The following is a 21,339-nucleotide window of genomic DNA, read 5'->3' as shown; positions in this document are numbered from 1 at the left end:
TGCGAGAATATCATGGGGGACTTTGTCAAAAGCCTTACTGAAATCAAGACACACTATGGCCACAGCATTTCCCTGATCTACCAAGTTTGTAATTCCATCAAAAAAATAAATCAGATTGGTCTGGCATGACTTATTTTTGAGAGACTCATGCTGGGTCTTAGTAATCACAGCATCCTTTTCTAAATTCTCACAGACCAACTGTTGAATTATCTGTTCTAGGACCTTCCCTGGTATCGATGTCAAGCTCAGCAGTCACTAGTTACCTGGGTTTTCCTTTCCCCCATTTTTGAAGATGGGGACAACATTTGCCCACCTCCAGTCTGTAGGGACCTCACCTGTTCTCCAAGAATTCTCAAAGATAATAGACAATGGCTCTGAAATTACATCTGCAAGCTCCTTTATTACCCTTGGATGCAGCTCATCAAGTCATTTAAAGTAGCTTGATGTTCCCTTACTATCTCTTTTCTTATCTTGGGCTGCAGCTCCCTCCTTACATCATTTATTTTTCTGTCCTAGCTCCTCCCAGCTCCTCCCAGAATCTACGTCTCCTCCCAGAATCAGTGTCCAAGGTTGAGAGCATGGAAGCAATTTTGCAACTCTAATGACAAAGTGTGTTTTGTGAATCCTACTTCTGTGCATCACGTTCCTCCAGGGGTTAGATTCTTGCAATGGGTGATCTTTCTCCACCCTGGGGACACCCAAACTATCTTGGTGCTCAGTCTCAGCCAACTCAGCTCTATCAAGTATCTCTGCGTGTTGTCCTGGTGCTTGAGGTGTAGCTAGGCAGGACTCAGGTTGCTGCACCTTCACTTCCAGCAAGACAACCAGCTTGCACTTGCTACAAGTGTACCGTTGCTTGTTCTCTGTCAGAAGGACAAACATGGCACAAGTGTTACAGGTCACTGCAGCAGCTCCCTCGCCTTCCATGTCTCTGGTCGTATGCACACCAAGAGACAGAAATCTGGGCCTCCCCCGCTAAACGCCCTTGCAGACGCCCCTGTTTGTGAGGTCTGTTTGTGAGCTCCCAGGATCTGCCCTGAGCAAAGTTTGCTGCTGATTGCTAACTCCTCCCTCAGCCTGGGAGTTAGGAGTACAACTTGCGATGTATTGGGTAGCCCACTAGAAATGCATTGGATTTGGCCTCGAGGCATTGGCAAAAATGATGTGTCCTTGCTTAAATTTAATTACAGAATTAAGTTTAAGGTGCTACCCAGTAGACTTTTTCATGTGCTATTTTGAGGCAAGGGCAAGGAGAAGGTTATAATACAGTGGAAATAAAAGGCACGGTTAAAAAAATATCAAGCCACTGTAGAGCCATTAACTAGAGCCAGTTAGCAATTCTTCTAAAGAAAGAATTTCTTTAGTCTCAAATAGCTGTGGAATTGTAATTGAAGGGGTCGGATTTGGAAGAGAACCCCTAAAGATGTTTCTCCCATGACTTGGAGCTATTAAAATGTGCATTAAATGTTCTCATTAAGTTCATCTTTGAACAAAGTAGCCTCTCTTTATAACGAGGAGGAGAGACAAATATTGATTCAGTTGTCTTTAAGTTTCAATTAAATATTTAGAAGCCTTAATTAGCTCCCCATTAATTTTCTTCTTAAAGCTGCTTTCATCTTTATGAAGTCCTGCAGCCAAAAACATTAAGAAAAGGGTAGTGGCGTGGGGGGAATGGGAAGAAAAAGTCATGAGCTTGGTGCTCTAATGTGTGCAGATATCAACCACACATGTTTCTGTAATACTACAAGAGTATAAAAATCTGATACAGTAACACATCGCACAATGATTACTTTATTAATGAATTGTGATAAGGGGGTGGCTTACATTGTTAAGGGCTTATAAAATCCACTTATTTTCTAAATAATGTTTTACATCTGGAGAAGCAGTTCTTTCTAAACTTGAATAAAATACCAAGTCAGAATTGCTTTACTAGGGGATGACTCATTTACTTGGTGATTCTTCACTGCTGTCATGGGTCTAACAGATAATTAGCAGATACTTTCTTATCAATTAATTTACAGAATTTTACGATAGCATTGTAAACAAATAAAGATCAACGATGTAGGTATAGTAATAGAAGAAAAGAAAAGCAAAGTTACTTTGTCTATAAAAACGTTCTCAACTTTGCATTGGCCTTAGTGAATGGGGGTGCATGTGTTGATTATGTTTTCTCTATTTCTCCTCTTCTGTATGCTGAATGGCTTATGTGTGTTGGACCAGGTCTGTTTCAGAAGATGAAAAGCCCCAAATTCTTAGTGATGAGGAGATGAACAAATTGGGAGCCAAGATTGTAAAAGCAGAATTGATGGGAAACAAGGTATGTAGGACAAGAGTATTGAGTATTGCTTAATGTATGTTCAGACTGAAGCACTGAGAGTTGAACCGTATACTAATAAAGAGAGATCTTTGTTCAAAGCATCTGGGAGCCCTGAAGCCATTGGATAATTAAGCCCATTTACCAAAATGTACATTTAATTCCTTCAGTGGGTTTCACTGATTTGCCTTTGGTACACATAGCAGCCAGAAGTTAAAGCTCTTGATGCTTGTAGTAAGGATTGTTGACTGCTGTAAGGTGTTTCTTGAAAAGTGGCATATATAAAAATGAAAATCTGTATATGGTGCATTTGGTATTGATAGTGAAGCAAAATTCAACAATATTTGTTCTCTTTAAAGGATTTAGCAGGAAAACTTCAGACCCAGCTTGACAATGCACGCAGGCTGAAAGAAAGCGGAGCACAGACTCAAGCTAGAAAGTTTGAGAAGGAGGTAAGGAAACCATGTCCTGTATGTGTTTTGGAGTCTGGAACAAAAGCAGCAGTGACTGAATTGCAGCAGCTAGAGCTGTGGTGTCGTTGAATATGGTTTGTTAGCATTGGCAGAGAGTACCTACAAAACAATCAGGAACCAATGCTGTGTGCTAAAATATTATCTTCTGGAGGGAAGCTGTGAAAATCTTTAAGACACAGTTGAGCACAGCAAATGCCATGTTCAACTAAGTTTATACATTCAGTGGAGAAGGGATGTGGCTCAGCTGTAGAGCCTCTGCTTTGCATATCGAAGGTCCCAGGTTTAATCCCTGGCGTCTCCAGGTAGGCCTGGGAAAGGCTTCCTCTCCGAAACCCTGGGGAGCCACTGCCAGTCAGTGTAGACAACTCTGAGATGGACCCAAGAATCTGAATTGGTATACTATACTCCTAATCTGCATGAGTGTTTGCATATCTTGTACATTGGGGGATAAATGTTGCTGCTGCTACTATGCCATTAGTGTATATGGAGCCCCACAGAGTAGCATAAGCCAAAGACAAGTTCCTGCCTGAGGAGCTTACAGTCTAAATGTAGGCAGTGGTGGGAAGGAAGAGGTAGGATAATGAAACGAAGGATGAATGTGAGCAAGTACGGTTTCACATACGGTACTTAGGCTTCATGCCAGCTGATGAGGAGGACTAAAGAGGTTAAGCCAAAAGGCCTTAGCTAAATAAGTGGCTTTTATGCTGAAGTCTGAAGGAGGAGAGATAGAGAGGTAGCACTACCTTAGTATTATGAGTTCAAGGTTTGGGAATATCCAGCTGCAAGAAGATTGGATGGAGTCTTCTGAAAGATCAGGAGACCAATTTCTCTCTGAGAATCTGAGAGATTTGTGGCTTACGGCTTGGCCACAAAGAGCTATACTAGTAATACAGTCGTTGACTCCTCCACTCTCTGATGCCTTGCTTTGCAGCCTCATTTTTAAAAATTTACTTTTGTCTTCAATAATTGCTGTGTGTCAAATTTTCTTTAGAACAAGATTTGTAACTATTTGAAGTTAATTTGAGGATTCGAATGTTAAGTCAGGGAGCGTAATTCAACCTCTTAGGTATCGCTGGATATTTGTGCAACATTGTGATTCGTAATTAACAGTTCACAAACTTGGGCATTTATAATTAGCAAAAATCTTTCTTTGTCCCCGTTCTGTTACACAAATGCTTAACTAATGGCAGTCTTAAGTAAATTAGGCACCATCTTAGGGAAAATGCATTTTTCTCCTTCTCCTGTAAGCATTAAGGCCTGGAGATTGCATCTGGCTGGCAGGTTGCTTATCCAGAGCTCAATCTGATGACTCCTGGATGCATCCCCAGGGAATGGTGATATTCCTCAACAGCTCTGGCCTACTGGCTCTCTGTTTAATAGCAAACATTCATCCTACGTCCCACTCAAAACCACCACTATCTTGATTTCTTCGATTGTGGCATATTGTGGTCTTTGGTTAGGAAGAGCTGTAGGCTGATGATACATGTAGTGGAATTAATAATATTCTACGGTGCCTTTGCTTCCATTATTTCAGTAGTCATAGAGATAGGTCAAGTCTTGCGTTGGAGAGGAGTGATTGTATCAGGCTTGATTAATTTGTTTATATGCTCAGCTATGATATGTTTGTTTTAATAAAGATACTTGATAGAGGAGTGTGATCCACGGTTTGTAATAGCTCTGTCTCATTCTTTGTCCCTAACATTCTTCTTAGAAGTGCACTATTTGGTTGACATAATTTTTTTCAAAGGAGTTTTAACCTTCCCACCTCCAAAGATTTCAGTTAGTTTTATGGTAAAGGTAAAGGGACCCCTGACCATTAGGTCCAGTTGTGACCGACTCTGGGGTTGCGGCGCTCATCTCGCTTTATTGGCCGAGGGAGCCAGCGTTTGTCCGCAGACAGCTTCTGGGTCATGTGGCTAGCATGACTAAGCCGCTTCTGGTGAACCAGAGCAGCGCACGGAAATGCCCGTTTACCTTCCCGCCGGAGCGGTACCTATTTATCTACTTGCACTTTGACGTGCTTTCGAACTGCTAGGTTGGCAGGAGCAGGGACTGAGCAACGGGGGCTCACCCTGTCATGGGGATTCGAACCGCCGACCTTCTGATCGGCAAGTCCTAGGCTCTGTGGTTTAACCCACAGCACCACCTGCATCCCTATGGTATACCTTTTATGGTATACCTTTTATGGTATACCCTATAGTATACCTTTTATGGTAGATTAAGCTTTTAAATATTTCGCTGTATTGGTAAGGTGCCTATGCTTTTCCTTGTTACGATGTTCCCTGTCAAAAGTAAGCATTTTAAAATTGTTGAATCTTCAAAGAAGCATTAGGAATGCGAGCAAACTGAACTAAATAAATGTCCATGCGTAAGCTAGAAGGAAAAACTAATTGGTAATCTAGGACACCTTGATCAGATTTCCTGCATTCACACCTCTAAAGTATGTCAGTATCTGACATCAGCCTAAACTTCACATTGTAGACCTGTAATCATAAATCAACATCCTGGTTTCAGTGTTGTTAGCTCAAGAGCTTTAAGGCAAGAAATACTAATTTTGCTTTCAAGACTGCTGGATCGACTGGAATTCATTTGTTATGCAGAAGTTCTCCTTAGGATTACACATAAATGCACACATGCAAAAAAATCAAATTAGTTAAATAAAAGTAGCTTTTGACCTCCCAAGTCTACCCAGTTATAATACAGAAATTCCTGTGACAATTCTTCTGTAGTTTTTTTAAAGCTGGCTACTTCAGTGATGTATAGTTTTAAACAGCCAGTCTTTCCTTTTATTTTTGGCATTCAAATAACAAAAGCAAATCTCTTCACTCCAATGTGATTGTTTCAGATAGTTCTTTAATAATGATGCATGAGCCGTAAGAAGGAAATTAACTGAATGCAAGCCAAAAACAGAATTTCCGGTAAAGTTTCCTTGGAATCCTTAAGAGAATATTTATTTGTTTCCCCCATTTTTGTTTAAAAATATATGCTTATTTTCAAGTAAGAACACTCAGAGCTTGCAGTAGCTGTTTCAGAGTGTATTTGCTCTGATATCTTAACAGGATTAGTAATTCGACTATGGCGTTGACAGTTTTGTAAAATTCTGGGTATGTTTTGAAAGTTGATTGTACACAAGAAGTATTTGAAATTTACCTTCAAGATTGAAATCATCTGCTGCCCCTTGAGCATGGTACCAAATTGAAAAATCAACTTAATGCAGATTTGTGGTGTTCCAAGGCTGAATTACAGTTTCAAAATTTCTGTTGATTGTTCTCTCTTTCCTGATGAATCTGTGTAGTTCTCCTCATCTTTAGGGACCACTGTAGATATAATGATTTGAGCATTACCTCCCTGGAATGAATTCACTTCCTCCCACGTTAAGAGAATCTAAGGGACAGGCTGCCACACACATTAATCACAGTTAATTAAAATGCAGTTCTATGCACGCTTTCAATAATAGTTCTTATTGAATCCAGTAGGGCTTACTTTGTAAATATGCATAGGCTTGACTAGTTAACCAGCTTCAAATGCCGGTTAATTTGGGGGACTTGGTTAGATTTAACCAGTGCTATTTTTCTAGAAAAAGAGGTGCTGGAACTCACCATGAACACCTCCCTTGTTCTCTTAGAATGGCAATGGTGTCTACCTGAGAGGTGCCGGAACTGAGTTCCTGTGAGTTCCTTCTGAAAAAAGCCCTGGATTTAACACTGGTTAATGTAACCCTTGCATTGCCTAACTGGGTGGGTCGGGAGGAGGGAATTTGGGGAGGGAGCATGCAGTCCTTCAGCGCACTCCTAATTTCTTAAATATGCTGATAAGATCCTTCCTTCTTATGTCTGCAACAGCCCTAAATGTCCTTTGTGCCTCCCTGAGCAGTTAAACTTCTGCCTCTTCTACTTTTAGAAGCTACTAATGCAGCAAAAATAATAATGAGCATGTCCCGTGTCCCCCCAATTCATGCTCATGTTGTCAAGGACAATGTCACCTTGTGAAACATGGACATTTAATTTCAAGACACAATAAATGACTTCCTCCAGGCTAAGGCCGGAACCAACAACAGGAGACGCAACTATTATAGCTAAATGGGGCACAGGTTCTGATCCAAATAATGCTGTAATTAGTGTGGTTTTATATTCAATATCCTGTTGACGTTGGGAGGAAGTGACAGGAGCAATTACAAAATTAAACATCCTAGAAGGTGCACAAAGTTGATACAGGCACTGTAATAGAGGCTTGGGTTAAATACACAGCACAAACTGAAAAAGTCAAGCTGTCGAGTAGAGGCATAGAAAGCTTGCTTAAAATGGAAGAAGCAAAAGCAGGTGAGCTGTGCCTGCAAGCATGACAAAATGCATAATAAGGCAGGCAAACTCTGAAATTTGACAAGTGATATGTCAGAGATATACTAGTAAGAATACAGTTCGTTTTATGAATCTGCCAGAGACTTCTGGGGACTAAGCCATCTTAGGAAAAGATAAAATACATCATATATATTTGTACCGCGGCAGAGAATACGCTGTTCAGGATCTTGATAGCAACAATGTGTTCTTATTGCAGACATTAACAAGAAAAATTTATGCCAGAGATTTTATTACAGATGATTAAATCTTAAATGTTTTTCAGAAATTGCACCACAAGTATAAGAAACGACATTGTGAACAGTTTGTCAGTAGTACTGGTAGTTAATGGCAGAGGCAAAATTGGTCAGATTCTCTTTCTTTCCATGTCTCTAAATTTTGGGTTGCTTTTAGACAATCCCTTCTTGTAGTTGTCCCTGCTTTCAGTCAGTCCCTAATATTCATTGAAGAGTCCTGGGCTAGGAGGAGGAGAGCCTCTAGAATAGGTTCTGTGCCAAATGAACTGCCAGCCAGCTCTTTTATGAACTTTCCCAGTCAAGATTATTGTTCGAACCTATGCTCAGAATAATGCCACCACCTTCACAGATGGATAGAGGCAAGACAGGGCGTTTCAGGACATAAAGCACCATCATGGAACTTTCTGCCAGATTACTAGACTCAGTTGGCATAGACAACCAATAACATTGTTCGTTTTAGTGGGCCTTGCTGCAGCTGTTTCGTCGACATGTTGGTTGACTTTAATCTGCTTAATTTTGTTGCATTTTCATATTTGTGTTTTTTATGTTGGGAATCTTTGAAGCCGAGAGGCAGGATGCCAATATTTTACATAGGTAATATGGTTGAAAGGAGAGATTATTATAATGCGATTTTTACTCCTCTCTGGAGGCACTTCTTGAAACTATGGGTTGTCTGCAAAACAATGTCAGTGGAGTTCCCCTGGGGAAGCAGCACTTACGTTTCCTCTTCTCCCCCTGCTTGCCCCCCAAGCTTTCTCCAGTGGGTTCCCCATCCCCCCATCTGATCTTAAGGGTATGTTAAGGGACTGCAGTGGAGAGGAGAGGAGGGAAAAGTTCTGTTCCATTAGTGAAAGTCTCTTCCTTTGAGGTTGTTCTCAGCCTTCCTGGCCTTCCAGTGCTGTGTGTAAACTTCTCTTTTTATTTGTCTCAAATGGATTTTGTTCGTTTTGCTTGTTTTGCTGCTGTCGGTTCTCCTGATATGTTTGCCTCTCTGCTGTTTTAGCCATTTTTTAACACCATCTTTAATTTCCCCCCCTAGCTGTTTTGGATATTTGTTTTGAACACGAACGTAAGACATAAGGTTTTTGAAATAAAGATAGTTTAAAGATAGTTTATTTGAAATAAAGATAGCTCAAGAGCTTAAGCATATCCAGTGGAATTTATTTTATATTGTATTGTATTGTATTGTATTGTATTGTATTGTATTGTATTGCATTGCATTGCATTGCATTGCATTGCATTGCACAGTATTGTACTGTATTTTTCCTGGTAGATCTCTTCCCTCTGCCCTGCCCCGTTGTATGGCATACTCCTTTTAAGACTATCCTAAAAGAGGTTTGATGTACATCATGGGACATTGCTGGGAGAATAATAGCCCAAAGTTCCCTTGGGCATGTGAAACAAGTCAGAGGGTTCTTTGGATCCTGACTACACTTGAAATAAAACAGCATTATGTGCTAAGCCATGACACTCTGCCCTCAACATTTCTTGAGAAGTAGGAACGGAATTCGCCCAATAACCCAATCAGTGGAAGGCCTTTGCAAAGACCTCTGCTTGGGCAGTGGACATTTATTGCTCTCCTGCCCCTGCACCCTCCCAAATTGGCTCTGGACAGGGTCAGGGGAACCCCCAGAACAGCACTGGGGGAGAAGAGGGGTTCTCATTCCATCTGTCAGGCTGCAAGGCTTGTGAAGACAGAACATTCATCGAAGCGCAAAGTTCGGTTCCCCCCTAGGTTTTTTAACCACTTTAATCAAAGATAAATTGGAAACATTTCTAAATATTATACCCAGGAAAATAGTATTGTTTGTCAGAACTAATGAGATTTTGCATCCTTGGGGTTTAGTAATGAGATAAGTGCATGTAATGCAGGCAGCCTCCTACAGAAACTTGGATGATAGCATGCATTTAGTAACAGATGGGTTGTGGCCTGAATACCCAGTTGCAAATGTTTTCCAACTCATCATAATTTTTAATACCTGCCAGTTCTTTTGCTTGAATTTTTCAACTGAAAAATGCATTTCTCCCCAAAGTCCTTTAGTTAGATTACATTTGCTTTCCACACTGCTATTTGGTTCTCTTATTTATGCAGAGTGAGCTTAAAGAATGTGCATTTACGAAAACCAGAAATAACTGTCAGCTACAACGCGAATTGCTCAGCTAAGTGATCTGTACCAAGGACAAGATAAGACAGATAAAACTCGCCTCTGGAAAATACATCAGCCAGCCATTCAACAAGAACAGTCTTGTTTCTTAGTTAAGCAACACATTTGGTGAATTACCACTGCGTTTGTGCACATACAGATTTTTCACTAACGTTTATTTGGGTTTTTTTAAGGGCAGTATTAGGGGAAGAACAATACTTATCTTTTAGAAAATGAGAAGAGAGGGGGAGTAGACACAGCATCAGTTTCTGTCTTATGCTGCCACTATTAGAAACAGATGGCTTGTAATGTTTGGCTTCTGATAGCTGTATTTTTTGTTCATTTGGCACCTCTCTGTGTCGGGGGCTTTGCTTCCCTCTGATCTGCAGGCAGCCCAATTTGCCTAGCATTGGCTGAGGCCAATGCAACCATTTATTTAAAAAGCTCACTTACCTGTGAGTAAGCCCCGCTCAGCTCAGTGACACTTATGTAGGACTAAACAAAAACATGGACTTGATCAGTTAGATTATAAGCCTGCTATCTTTCAAAAAGTGAGAGCAGGCTAAGTATGAAATAAAAAATTATCAACAACACACAGTTCATGAATATTATGGAGTGGTAGAACTAGAAACTCACTGTTAGGTGCCCTTTAAGGTTTTAGTTTTCTGTAGCTTAGCAGTTCCCTCCATAGAGTTGCAAGTTAAGCTATGGAAGAAGTCAGTTGCTGGTATCTAGAAATGGGTTGCTTCGCTAATCATTCTCAAAACTGATCTTGACTACAACAGTAATTTTTTTTTGGGGGGGGGGGGCTGAACATCTCCAAGGAGCCTGAGTTGCTCACAGCCAATATTGGAGGTCTCCAACCCACACTGCCTTTCTCTTCTGGGGCTCCTAAAAAGATTAAGGGCTGCCCTAGACATTGTATTAAATGCAATGAAAGGCTTAATACTCCCATTCGTCACAGTCCTCACCACCTCTTGGCTGTTACTTAGAAGGACAAAACTAGACACGTTAAATTAAATCACATGTTAAATATCACGCCAGCTTTAGACCTAAGAACTGCCTACCTTCAGAGTATATATATTTCACAGTTACTGCATGAGTCACTGTTCTGAGCATGCTTCCTAAGGGGAAGGTGTTAAGTTCAGAGTTCATGTAGAAAAGCAAAGAGCAGCATCTGCCCTTGTGTCCTGCAAATCTGTATTGGGAATGATTCTGCCATTTAAATCTTACCTGATGCACAGAGACTGCTGAATTACCTGATCCCAGTGGAAGTTGATTGGAAAGAGGGCAAGGCCAGGGCAGTGAGTCATGCAGGGATGTAGTAGGCAATCTTCTCTGGGTGTGTGGTTCTTCAGTTTTACAGGCTTACAGCCTTATTTAACCATATGACAGGTTGGCTGTGTTTCAGTGAACAAAAGCAGAATGTCATAGAACGCTATTACATTTTATGAACCACAGGAAGGGCTTGTTCAAGAGTATGGTTCCTAGACAATAATATACAACTCTTGAAAATCATTGTAAAGTCTTAAAAAGTTATTAAAGTAGATAATTTCCACAGTATTACTTTTTGGTTTTGTACAGAAGCTCTGAGCAAAAATTTAGTGTGTTCATCCTGTCTAAATGAGTACCGTTAAATTTGGCAGGTTGAACGCTCATAATCCAAAATTATATTATTTCATAAAAGGCATCAGTTTTTCACTGCTTGTTTCCCTCATTTCAGAGAGCGCAAATATTTGAGGGCTACAAAACCATGTGTACAAAACCATTTTCAAAATCTAAACTATATGTTAACTAAACATTAATTGGGTACATCCCTGTTTCTGTGTTGATAAAATTAGAGATGCTTGAGTTTTGAAAATCCATTAAGAAGGAAGCTCATCAGTATAACAGTATGTGTAATTGGTGTTCTAAGGTTCATTAGTCAATAGTCTCCAAAACGTAAGGAAAACACTTTCATGAAACTAATTACACAGTTTAAGATGAGTAATTAAGCTATATTCCTTAGATGAAGATGTTTGGCTTTTAGCCAATGCATCTGGGGTGTGTGGAAGTTCTTTCAATTAACTGCACAGTTTGTAATATGTGCATATTTAAGTACTTTTAGCTGATGGGAGCCTGACAGCTGAGGTTGCCTATCTGGGTAGCAACTACTCCTGTTCTCTTTCATCATTCAGACATTTGGTCTTGATGCTGTTGATATTACTATTATTACTGAACTGGTGGGTTTACATCTTTGGCCATTAATGTTTTATGTTCTTTCGTATGGCGATTACTATTGACTTCCCCTCTACTTCTTTAACTGACGGCTAGATTGTTAATTGTGCTGTTTCAGATTTTGTAAGTTTCTCAAAGGCTGTAGAAATCTTTTCTACAAAATGTCTGGCCGAAGGAAAGACTTCAGAGCCTAGTGGTAATTCCTACTCACCAAATGAACCCAGACCAGCAACTATTTCTAAGGCTGCTTTTGAAGTAGGATGCAGAGTTTTGGTCAAGCAGTTCAGACACCATAGATTTGCTTGAGAAAAAGAGAGAAGGGTTTAAACTAAACCAACAAAAGTGAAAAGTAGCTTAAGTTAGTGGAATTGCTGTAGCTGCAATGCCAACCAGAGGTAAAGCTAGTACGGAGATCCTAGACTATTTTTGTCACAACCTGACTGACTGCAGATATCATTGATAAAGACCGGTTGTTACCCATTTGCAGGCATGAAACTGTCTAATTTATTTATTTATAAATTTTATCTGTAAGCCGCCATGAGTCCCTGTCTGGTTAAAAAGGCGGGGTATATAAATAAGTATCTAATAATAAACGTATTTATAAATGCTAAATCACAAAACATTTCGAAGTGGCTCACAACACTAAAATGATAACTGTAGGTCTGCAGAGGCCTGGCAGAATAAAAAAGGTTTTGATTAGGCATTTAGATGTTGGCACAGAAGGCGCCTGCTGTTCAACAAAAGTTCCCCTGTAGTCGCAGCCCCTGGCAGGAATGGTTTGGCTAGTCAGGATCAGGCTCTTTGTAGGGATCGTAGAGGGGAGAGAGATTTTTCAGGAGGGAGGGAAGAGAAAACAAACTACCTTTTCACCTCCCTGCAATATTCCACAAGTATTCTACATAGTGCAAAAGTGTATGTGTTTATATTTTGCTCCTCTCAGAAATGTTTTAGTTCTGGACTTCCGGGGTGGCGCCATCGGCAATGGCAGACTCCCTCTGAACTGGAGGGACTAGCTCCGCGGGAAACGGGTCTTCTCCGCTACGGCGAAGCGGGGACCCTTTCAAAAATCACAGGTGGATGAAGCCTGTGACCATGGGACTCGGCGGGCACCTTTAGCGCCCCCCCAACTCGCAAAGGAACCCACTAACGGGCTCCGAAGTGAAGAGGGGGAAGTGGCGCGGTGCTGAGAGTCAACTGCTATTTCCGTGGAGCGAAGCCGCATAGCCGTTGCCGGAGAGCGCTGCCTTTTTCCTGGGACAATTTGGACTCTAAAATAAGCACCCGTGAGTACTTAGACTTTGAACAACTGGACATTAGATGGGGACTTGCGAGCAGAAAGGAAGTGGATCTTAAAAATCTATTTTAATTTGGTACGGAACGGGAAGGTCTAAACAGGAAGTCAGCCTTCCGTTCTTCTGTAGACAGAATAAAGCAAAGACAACGTAAACTAGAGCTCAGAAAATCGCTTTTAAAGGATTAGATTTCATCATTTAAAATTGTGGAACCCCCCTTTGACAGCAGGAGAAGAAGGGGGATCTTTTTTGGACTGTTTAAAGTGAGTTTAAAGTAAAGCAACTTTCCTCCGTCCTGATCCTGGAGCGGGGTGTCAGGACTGACGTTTGAAGTTCATTGACCAGAGACAAATGTTTTTGACAGATAGCTAAAAGAAGAGAAACATAGTGATTCCACTGTTTCCCTTCACATTTCAAAGGAACAAATATTGACAAAGTATCTCAAAAAGGGAAACTTTGTTGCAAGATCAAATAGAAGTTTTCCCCCTAGAGGGAGACTGTGAAACTGTAACCAACTCCAGGGAGCCGGCAGCTGTTTACAGATTACAATCGTGGGAATAGGCATTTGACCTTGCAGGACAATGTATTCAGAAGCTTTGTTGTGTGCTTTCTACAAAACAAATGCCCTACTGGAACAGTTACATGAGAAGGTGAATTTGATGACTACTTCGACTAGAAATTTTGAACAGGCAGTGGGAAATTTTGAACAGACAGTGGGAAAATATGTGGAGCCCACCCAGGAATTAAATCAGGAGTGTGTCCTGACAGAACAGGCCCAACAGGAATATGAGTTTTCGGATTTGACAAATGAACTTGGAAAAAGCCGGATTTGGAAAGAAAAAGTTTGGTTTGGCTTGGAAATGGGGGGCTGGACTGACCCCCCCTATGCTGGGATGTTTGGACTTTACAAATCTGGCAATGGGCCATGAGATGTTTGGGATGGTGGGGGCTCTTAATTTTGGAGGGTCTCTGAAACATGCTTTTAAATACCATATGGAATTCAGTGCTGAATATGGAAAAGGGGCTGATCTGTCGAGAAGGGTTAAAAATATTGCCAAGCTGGAGTTACCACGAGCAGGAGACAAGGGAAAATACAGTTACAAATATGAAGAAGAGCTGCGAAAGGGACATGGAAGAGACTTGAGGGCCTCGGATATAAGGTTGCCAGGTTAATGGGCCAGATCGATGGGATAATAAGGACTGACAAAACCCGGAACCAGGAGGAAGGGACGTTGGATGAAGATTGGATCTGTTTGTATTTCTTTTTTCTACCATTAGAACTGTTTTATAAAATTGATGAATGTCAGAAAAATGTTGGAATGAAATTACTCGGCTTTAGTAAAGATGTTTAAAGAATTATGAAAGAATATTATGGTTATGAGAAGTTGGTAAGGATAAGATTTAAGTTTTAAGCTTTAAGGTTTATTTTCTTATAGAAAGATAAGATTAAAACTGTTTAGGGTAATGTAATGACAGAATATTATGAAATATGGAAAGGATTTGCTGGGATAATTAATAATTAGGATACAAAGAAAGGGAGGAGGAGGAGGTCAAAGAAAGAAGGTAATGACAGTTGAGGATTCGAGAATAATGAATTTGTTTTTTAAATGTTCTTAAATTGTATTTTTGTTTTTTTGGGTGTGTTTTTTTTCTTATTTTTGAATTTGTATTCATATGGTTGGAAGGGGTTTGTTTTTTTCCCCCTTTTTCTACTTTGTTAACTATTTTTATTTTGTATTTTCTTCTGCTTTTATTTTATGTTGTAACACTTTGAAAATTTCAATAAATATTTTACAAAAAAAAGAAGAAGTGTTTTATTTCTGTATAGCTTGGCGGGGAGTATTCTGGAGAGTGGGAAAAGGTACCCCTTTCCCATCTCCTCCATTATATATCTTCCACTTAAAGTACAGGTAGGGGAAGCCTTTTTTAAAATAAAAACAACTCTCAGTAGCACATATTCCTCTCACACCTCTGTGAATCTCATCCCTATTTCCAGGACACAGTGAGTTGCAGGGGGCTCAGAGCAGGCTCCCTCTTTTTCCAGCAAACGGTCGACATTCATATTTTCTGGAAGTAAGTGACCATAGATCTTCCTGGTACCCTATGTTTGGGTGTCCCTGTTTTGCTTACAAATTGAGAGGCACGGAATTACTCAAGTTAGATATTAATGGGAGTCATTTATCTTTGAACAGAAGTTGTGCATTTTGTTTTAAGATTTAGTCTCTATCTAAACGTTATATGGGATGTGGGTGGCGCTGTGGGTTAAACCACAGAGCCTAGGACTTTCCAATCAGAAGGTTGGCGGTTCAAATCCCCGCGACAGGGTGAGCTCCCGTTGCTCGGTCCCTGCTCCTGCCAACCTAGCAGTTCAAAAGCACATCAAAGTGCAAGTAGATAAATAGGTACCGCTCCGATGGGAAGGTAAATGGCGTTTCCATGTGCTGCTCTGGTTCACCAGAAGCAGCTTAGTCATGCTGGCCACATGACCTGGAAGCTGTATGCCAGCTCCCTCGGCCAATAAAGCGAGATGAGTGCCGCAACCCCAGAGTTGGCCACGACTGGACCTAATGGTCAGGGGTCCCTTTACCTTTTTAAACATTATATATCATCTATAATGCCTTCGTGATATCATGCCTGGATTAATTTTGTTTAACACTTGGTGTAGAACCGCAGTTATCCTTGCATCATCTTGAGATCATGCAATATGCATCTGCTCATTAACATACACACACTCCTTTCTTTTTGAGCAGCGGTCTTTTCCTTCCTGTCCATGTGATATAGGGACTCCTGAAATTTTTATCATTTTCTTTAGCTGCTAAACATTGAGAAGCAGTTCCAGTTTAATAGTTGGTGACTTCAAGTTATCAGTCCTCTGTCAACTTCCTTTCCTCGGCTGCTCAGAGTCAACTGGCTGTTCTGCAAATTAAACTGTGTGCATTGTGAGCCTTTTTCATTTTCTGCTGTTAAATTATGGAACAGTCTCCCTCTCAAGAGGCCACACAAATAAGTCCCTAAGATTGTATTTCACTTAAGACGCCATCCTTTGAGATTTTTGTTTTGGCCTTCCTGGATTGTAATGCATTAATTGGTGAGAGTCTCTTCCACACAGTCTCAATAATTCAACTGACCTGGGGGGGGGGGGATATGCACAACACTTGAATAAACAGCTATCTGAGTAATCAAATACTCTATTTACATAAGTTTACATTGATGTGGGCAACGCTCAATGAATGTAGATAACCTAAACTTAAATAATTTATTCTAGTGCCCCAGAAAGCAGGACTAGATCAGAAATTACTGTTTTGAATCCTTGCAATCCTTATTTAAAAATGTAAATATATTTAAAACTGTATCTGAAGAAGTGTGCATGCACACGAAAGCTTATACCAAGAACTAACTTAGTTGGTCTTTAAGGTGCTACAGGAAGGAATTTTATTATTTCGACTATGGCAGACCAACACGGCTACCCATCTGTAACTGTATATTTAAAACTGTCCACTATTATGGATCAATTTCTTTGGACAAGTTTAGACTGAATGCTAGATCTCTGTAGGTCATGATTTACAAATCAGAAGCTGTCCTTAGGGGATGAGTTCTGTTCTTCCATGCAATTCTTGCCTTGCTAGCTTCCATTCCTGGTGCTAATTATAGTTCCATATTCAGTGTATACCATTGCAAACTACAGTGCAAGCCAAGCCAAGATACATAAATTCAGTCCCCATTTTTTGAGGGAAACTCGTTTGCATTGGTGCACATGTGACATGAAACCCTGTTAACACTAGGAAAGCAGAAAAATTGCTAGCTTCCAATTTACAATTTACAAACCATGGTTTAGGGAAGTGTTTAATGTTTGAAGTTTTATTCTGTTTTTAATGTTCTGTTGAAAGCTGCCTAGAGTGGCTGGGGAAACCCAGCCAGATGGGCGGGATGGAAGTAGTAGTAGTAATACTACTACTACTACTACTACTACTAATATGCTTCATGATTATTTTCCTTATAATTGCTTTAAGGATAGTTAGTACCACTCTTAACAATCAATCATTAGTGTAGAAAGGTTTTGTGACATTTATTCATGCTCCCTCACACCCGCTCACTTCTGTTTCAGGCCAAATCTTGAGATCGCTTATGGCCATATGGGCCATTCCTCTTTTAGTCCCTCCTGTTTCCTGAGATCTTCATTGTGCTCAGGTCTCGGGTGTTCTTTCCGGTATGTAGACTGGAAGCAGTCTCCCTGTATTTGTCAATTTTCTGGCCATTGACTACGACCAGAATATGCTTTGCCACTGGATACTTCCATGAAGTACATCCTCCTAGTGGTCTTCGTTCCTCTAGCTCAGCCTTTCCTAACCTTGGATTCCCAGATGTTGTTGAACCCCCATCATTCCTGACTGCTGCTCCTTCTGGCTATGGATAATGGGGAGCAAAGGTTGGCAAAGGCAGAGACTCTGGGGTTGTGGCACTCATCTCGCTATATTGGCCGAGGGAGCCGGTGTACAGCTTCTGGGTCATGTGGCCAGCATGACTAAGCCGCTTCTGGCGAACCAGAGCAGCACACAGAAATGCCATTTACCTTCCCGCTGGAGCGGTACCTATTTTACTTGCACTTTGATGTGCTTTTGAACTTCTAGGTTGGCAGGAGTAGGGACTGAGCAATGGGAGCTCACCCCGTTGCGGGGATTCGAACTGCCAAACTTCTGATCGGCAAGCCCAAGGCTCTGTGGTTTAGACCACAGTGCCACCCGTGTCCCATACCCTGATGGTGGTGCTTTCCAAATGTTGTTGAACTCCAACTTCCTCTATGACTAGTGGTTGCAGCCCAACAACACCTGGCAGCCACTTGGTTAGCTACCCCTGGTCTAAATAGTTTTGATTTAAAACCAGTTCACTTGGCATACATTATTCAATCATTGTACTGTAGACAGGTCAGTATCAATCCTGCATTTCAGAGAAAAGTCTGAGTGTGGTTGTGGAAGGCAGGTCTTGACTTCAAAAGAAGCCAGGGCTTCTTGCGTCATTGTTAAGGCTGAAATCCTGTGCACACTTTCCTGGGAGTAAGAAGAGAAGAGTTTGGATTTGATATCCCGCCTTTCACTCCCCTTCAGGAGTCTCAAAGCGGCTAACATTCTCCTTTCCCTTCCTCCCCCACAACAAACACTCTGTGAGGTGAGTGGGGCTGAGAGACTTCAGAGAAGTGTGACTGGCCCAAGGTCACCCAGCAGCTGCATGTGGAGGAGCGGAGACGTGAACCCGGTTCCCCAGATTACGAGTCTACCACTCTTAACCACTACACCTCACTAATCCCCCATCCAACCGAATAGTACTTCTGGAAAGGCTTGTGTGGGATTCACTGTAAGACTGCAAGGTGCAATACTATGCACACTTATCTCGGACGGGCCCCTTAGAACACAATGTGACCTACTTCCTGAGTAAGCTTGCATAGGATTTCACTGGTGTAAGACAATTTTGGAGAACTTTTTATGGAATTCCATTCTTAAAATCGCTTCTCTACCCTTGCATCTTTTGGTATTGATAATGCTTTTTTCTTATAGTTTTCTTCATGTATTTGTATCCTAGTTGTAAGCCACCCTAGGATATTTTATAGAATTTCAGGATATGTATCCAGCTGAATAAGGTATGGGTGATTTACAGTGGGTCTTTGTGGAGAAAAAGTTTAACAGGGCTAATAGGAAGCATGTCTTCAGAACCTGTATGCATAGGGGCTTGGATCTGAATTTTTTTAAAACACCGGGAAATAAATCAAAACTACTACAGTATATGACATATAAAACATCTGGCGAGCATGAGAGGCCTGTTGCATTGCACTCCTCAAATGTTCCAGCGAATTCTGTTACATGCCAGTGTGTGACTGATGAAAAATATACTGACCTTTCCCCAGACAGATACATGCACGGTCTTGACATGACTTATTATTTCTTCTTCTGTGTTGAACAATTTGCAGAATTTTTATTTGAGGTTGTTTAGTAACTGGAGGTTGCCCAGTAGCTGGGAATAGCCCAGAGTATTGCTTTGGACACTTGTGAGCAGAGGTTTAATGTATAAATAAATCTTATTAAGTTAAAATCTATGCTTATTTTTCTGAATAAAGAAGGAGCAAGATCATTGCTGATGAAAATGTAGTAAAGGGCAGTTGTGTTTCTCTTTCCCACTTTTTTGCAGCCTTTATCCAGTATTTCTGTGTAGGTTCACCTGAAGTCTATAATTAAGCCCTTAGAGCCCTGGTGCTTTCATAACCACAGAACTTTCTTACTCTCACAGAGCTGTCAGGGATAAGCTGTCATTATTGGTAAGGAGAACAGATGTGAGGTAGACACATAGTTGATTTGTCTGAAAATGACTTGGATAGAGATTTATATAGGCATTTATTAAACTTGACAAAGCTGGATTTTAATGAGCCCAATTTTGATGACATCCCCCTTATTAGAGCTAATTTAATCAATTAACATAAAATGAGCTGCTGCTTTCTAATTACTGAGTGAGAAGCTTATACACCGTCCTCTAATTTTTCCCTCTTTAAATTTAAAAATACTTTCCCAACTCTTTGACACCAGACTAATCTGATACAGATATAATGCTAAATACTTGCAAATCATGGTTTGCAAATCCAGAATCCAGTCTCGAGAACTATGCCTCTTACCTTCTCTAGATCAAATTTGTTCTTGCCTTCCCTTGTTGGTATTAATGATGGTTTAGAGCAGGGTTTCCCATTGGGCCTCCAGCTGTATTAGACTACAATTCCCACTATCTCTGACCACTGGCCTTGGCAGTTGTAGTCCAAAAACAGCTGGAGACCCAAGTTTGGGAAACTCTGGTTTAGAGTATAGTGTGCTTGTCAAGGTTCCTTTTATCTGTGTTTGCCAACCACTTGAAACCAGGGTTACAAGTTCTCGTGTATGTGGAGGTCACAGTATCACTTTGCTTCCTTTGTTGCTTTCATGAAAGACCAAAGCAGGCATCCTAAAGGATGCTTTATTTATAGGATAGCTGTGTATTATGCATGTAATTATTTAAAATATTTCATACCTCCAACTGAAAGTTTTTCAGGTCTGTTTACAGCTCAGGTTGTTCTGAAGTGGATAATTCCAAGCCAACTGTTTATATACATCTGATAATGGCTAAACCATATTTAATGAAACACTCTCAGTTATAAGGTTCTTACACTGAAAAATTGCATTTTGCATAGCTTGTTTTCTTTGGTTTTGTTATAAGTGCCATTTTTAGACATGATTTGACAACTGTTTTAAATGACCCCCATTTCAATTTATGTCCTCTATTTTTGCACCTTCGTACAGACAGCAGGCTTCAAAGAAGATAATGAAGTGGTCCTTGTCAGAACTGATCAGTCTGGTAGAGCATGGCCTGTTAACACTCCAGGAGAACTGCTGGAACCAAGTGGCAGAAAAAGGAAGCAGAAGGTATGTGTAATAAAGATAGGACATAAATTTGGGCATGAGGATGTTGAGGAAACTGCAAATACCATATAAGAAAGCTACCAGACTATTTAAAGAATTTACTTCTATAAATTTGGGGCATTTGTATCCTGCCCAGTCAACAATGTCCTCTGGGCTGTTCACAACAATAAAATACGAGTACAGTCCAAAACTAGAATGGTCAATGGAAAAGCAGATCAACACAGAAAACTTGCATAAAAGCATGACGATGTTGCCATGAAATAGTCAAAAGTCAATAACTCCCCCATCTCCACATCCTTCTCTTGTGGGCACTGTGAAAGACATGAAGCCACAGACATGAAGTTGGTATCTGTTTTCCTCCCTTCTGGAGTGGCAATAATAAATCTTATGTAGTCTATTTGTAATAAATGCTTATCAGTGCTTTCCCCACAAGTGTAAGAGCACCTGCCTTTGATGTACATCTTCCAATAATTTGAATAGCCGTTTCTGAAGACTGTTGTGTTGACAGTGTCTAATGAGAAATTCCATGAATTCCCTGTTGTATCAGTTTAGGGCTACTTTGCTGAAATTAGATATGCTTTGTAAAATTCAAGTGCTGAATTGCATTCGCTTACTTTTATAAAGTTGTTTTTAGACTGGATTTGTTTTAGCATAACCAGACTGTGGCACCAAATGAATATCCATGTACTTGTTATTCGTTTTCAGGTTACTACTCACGTGGAGAAGGAAAGGGTCCGCTATTTTCAGGATGATGATAATCTGAGCTTGAATGATTTGGTCAGAAACGAAAAGATGAGGACAGCAGAGGATCAAAATAAGCTGTTCATGAGAATGGCATCAAAGGTAGGGCCCAGTGTGTCTGAATTTATATTGAAACC

The 21,339-nt window shown here is 40.6% G+C and overlaps 1 protein-coding gene across 1 annotated transcript in view; it reads left to right on the top strand.

Annotated features, from left to right (window-relative positions):
* The window catches only part of CWF19L2 (CWF19 like cell cycle control factor 2), a 74,529-nt gene that overhangs the window by 31,030 nt on the left and 22,160 nt on the right, over positions 1–21,339 (top strand). The window contains exons 9-12 of the mRNA XM_081001891.1: positions 2,221–2,317; positions 2,674–2,766; positions 20,342–20,464; positions 21,167–21,304. Of these exons, the coding sequence (XP_080858017.1) occupies positions 2,221–2,317; positions 2,674–2,766; positions 20,342–20,464; positions 21,167–21,304 (451 nt within the window). The remainder of the gene's footprint in view (positions 1–2,220; positions 2,318–2,673; positions 2,767–20,341; positions 20,465–21,166; positions 21,305–21,339) is intronic.

The sequence above is a fragment of the Podarcis pityusensis genome (assembly GCF_964106645.2).
Source record: "Podarcis pityusensis genome assembly, chromosome: 4".
In the NCBI taxonomy this organism is placed as follows: domain Eukaryota; kingdom Metazoa; phylum Chordata; class Lepidosauria; order Squamata; family Lacertidae; genus Podarcis; species Podarcis pityusensis.
Note: the sequence above shows the minus strand (reverse complement) of the source record. Positions and strands in the feature narration are given on the sequence as shown.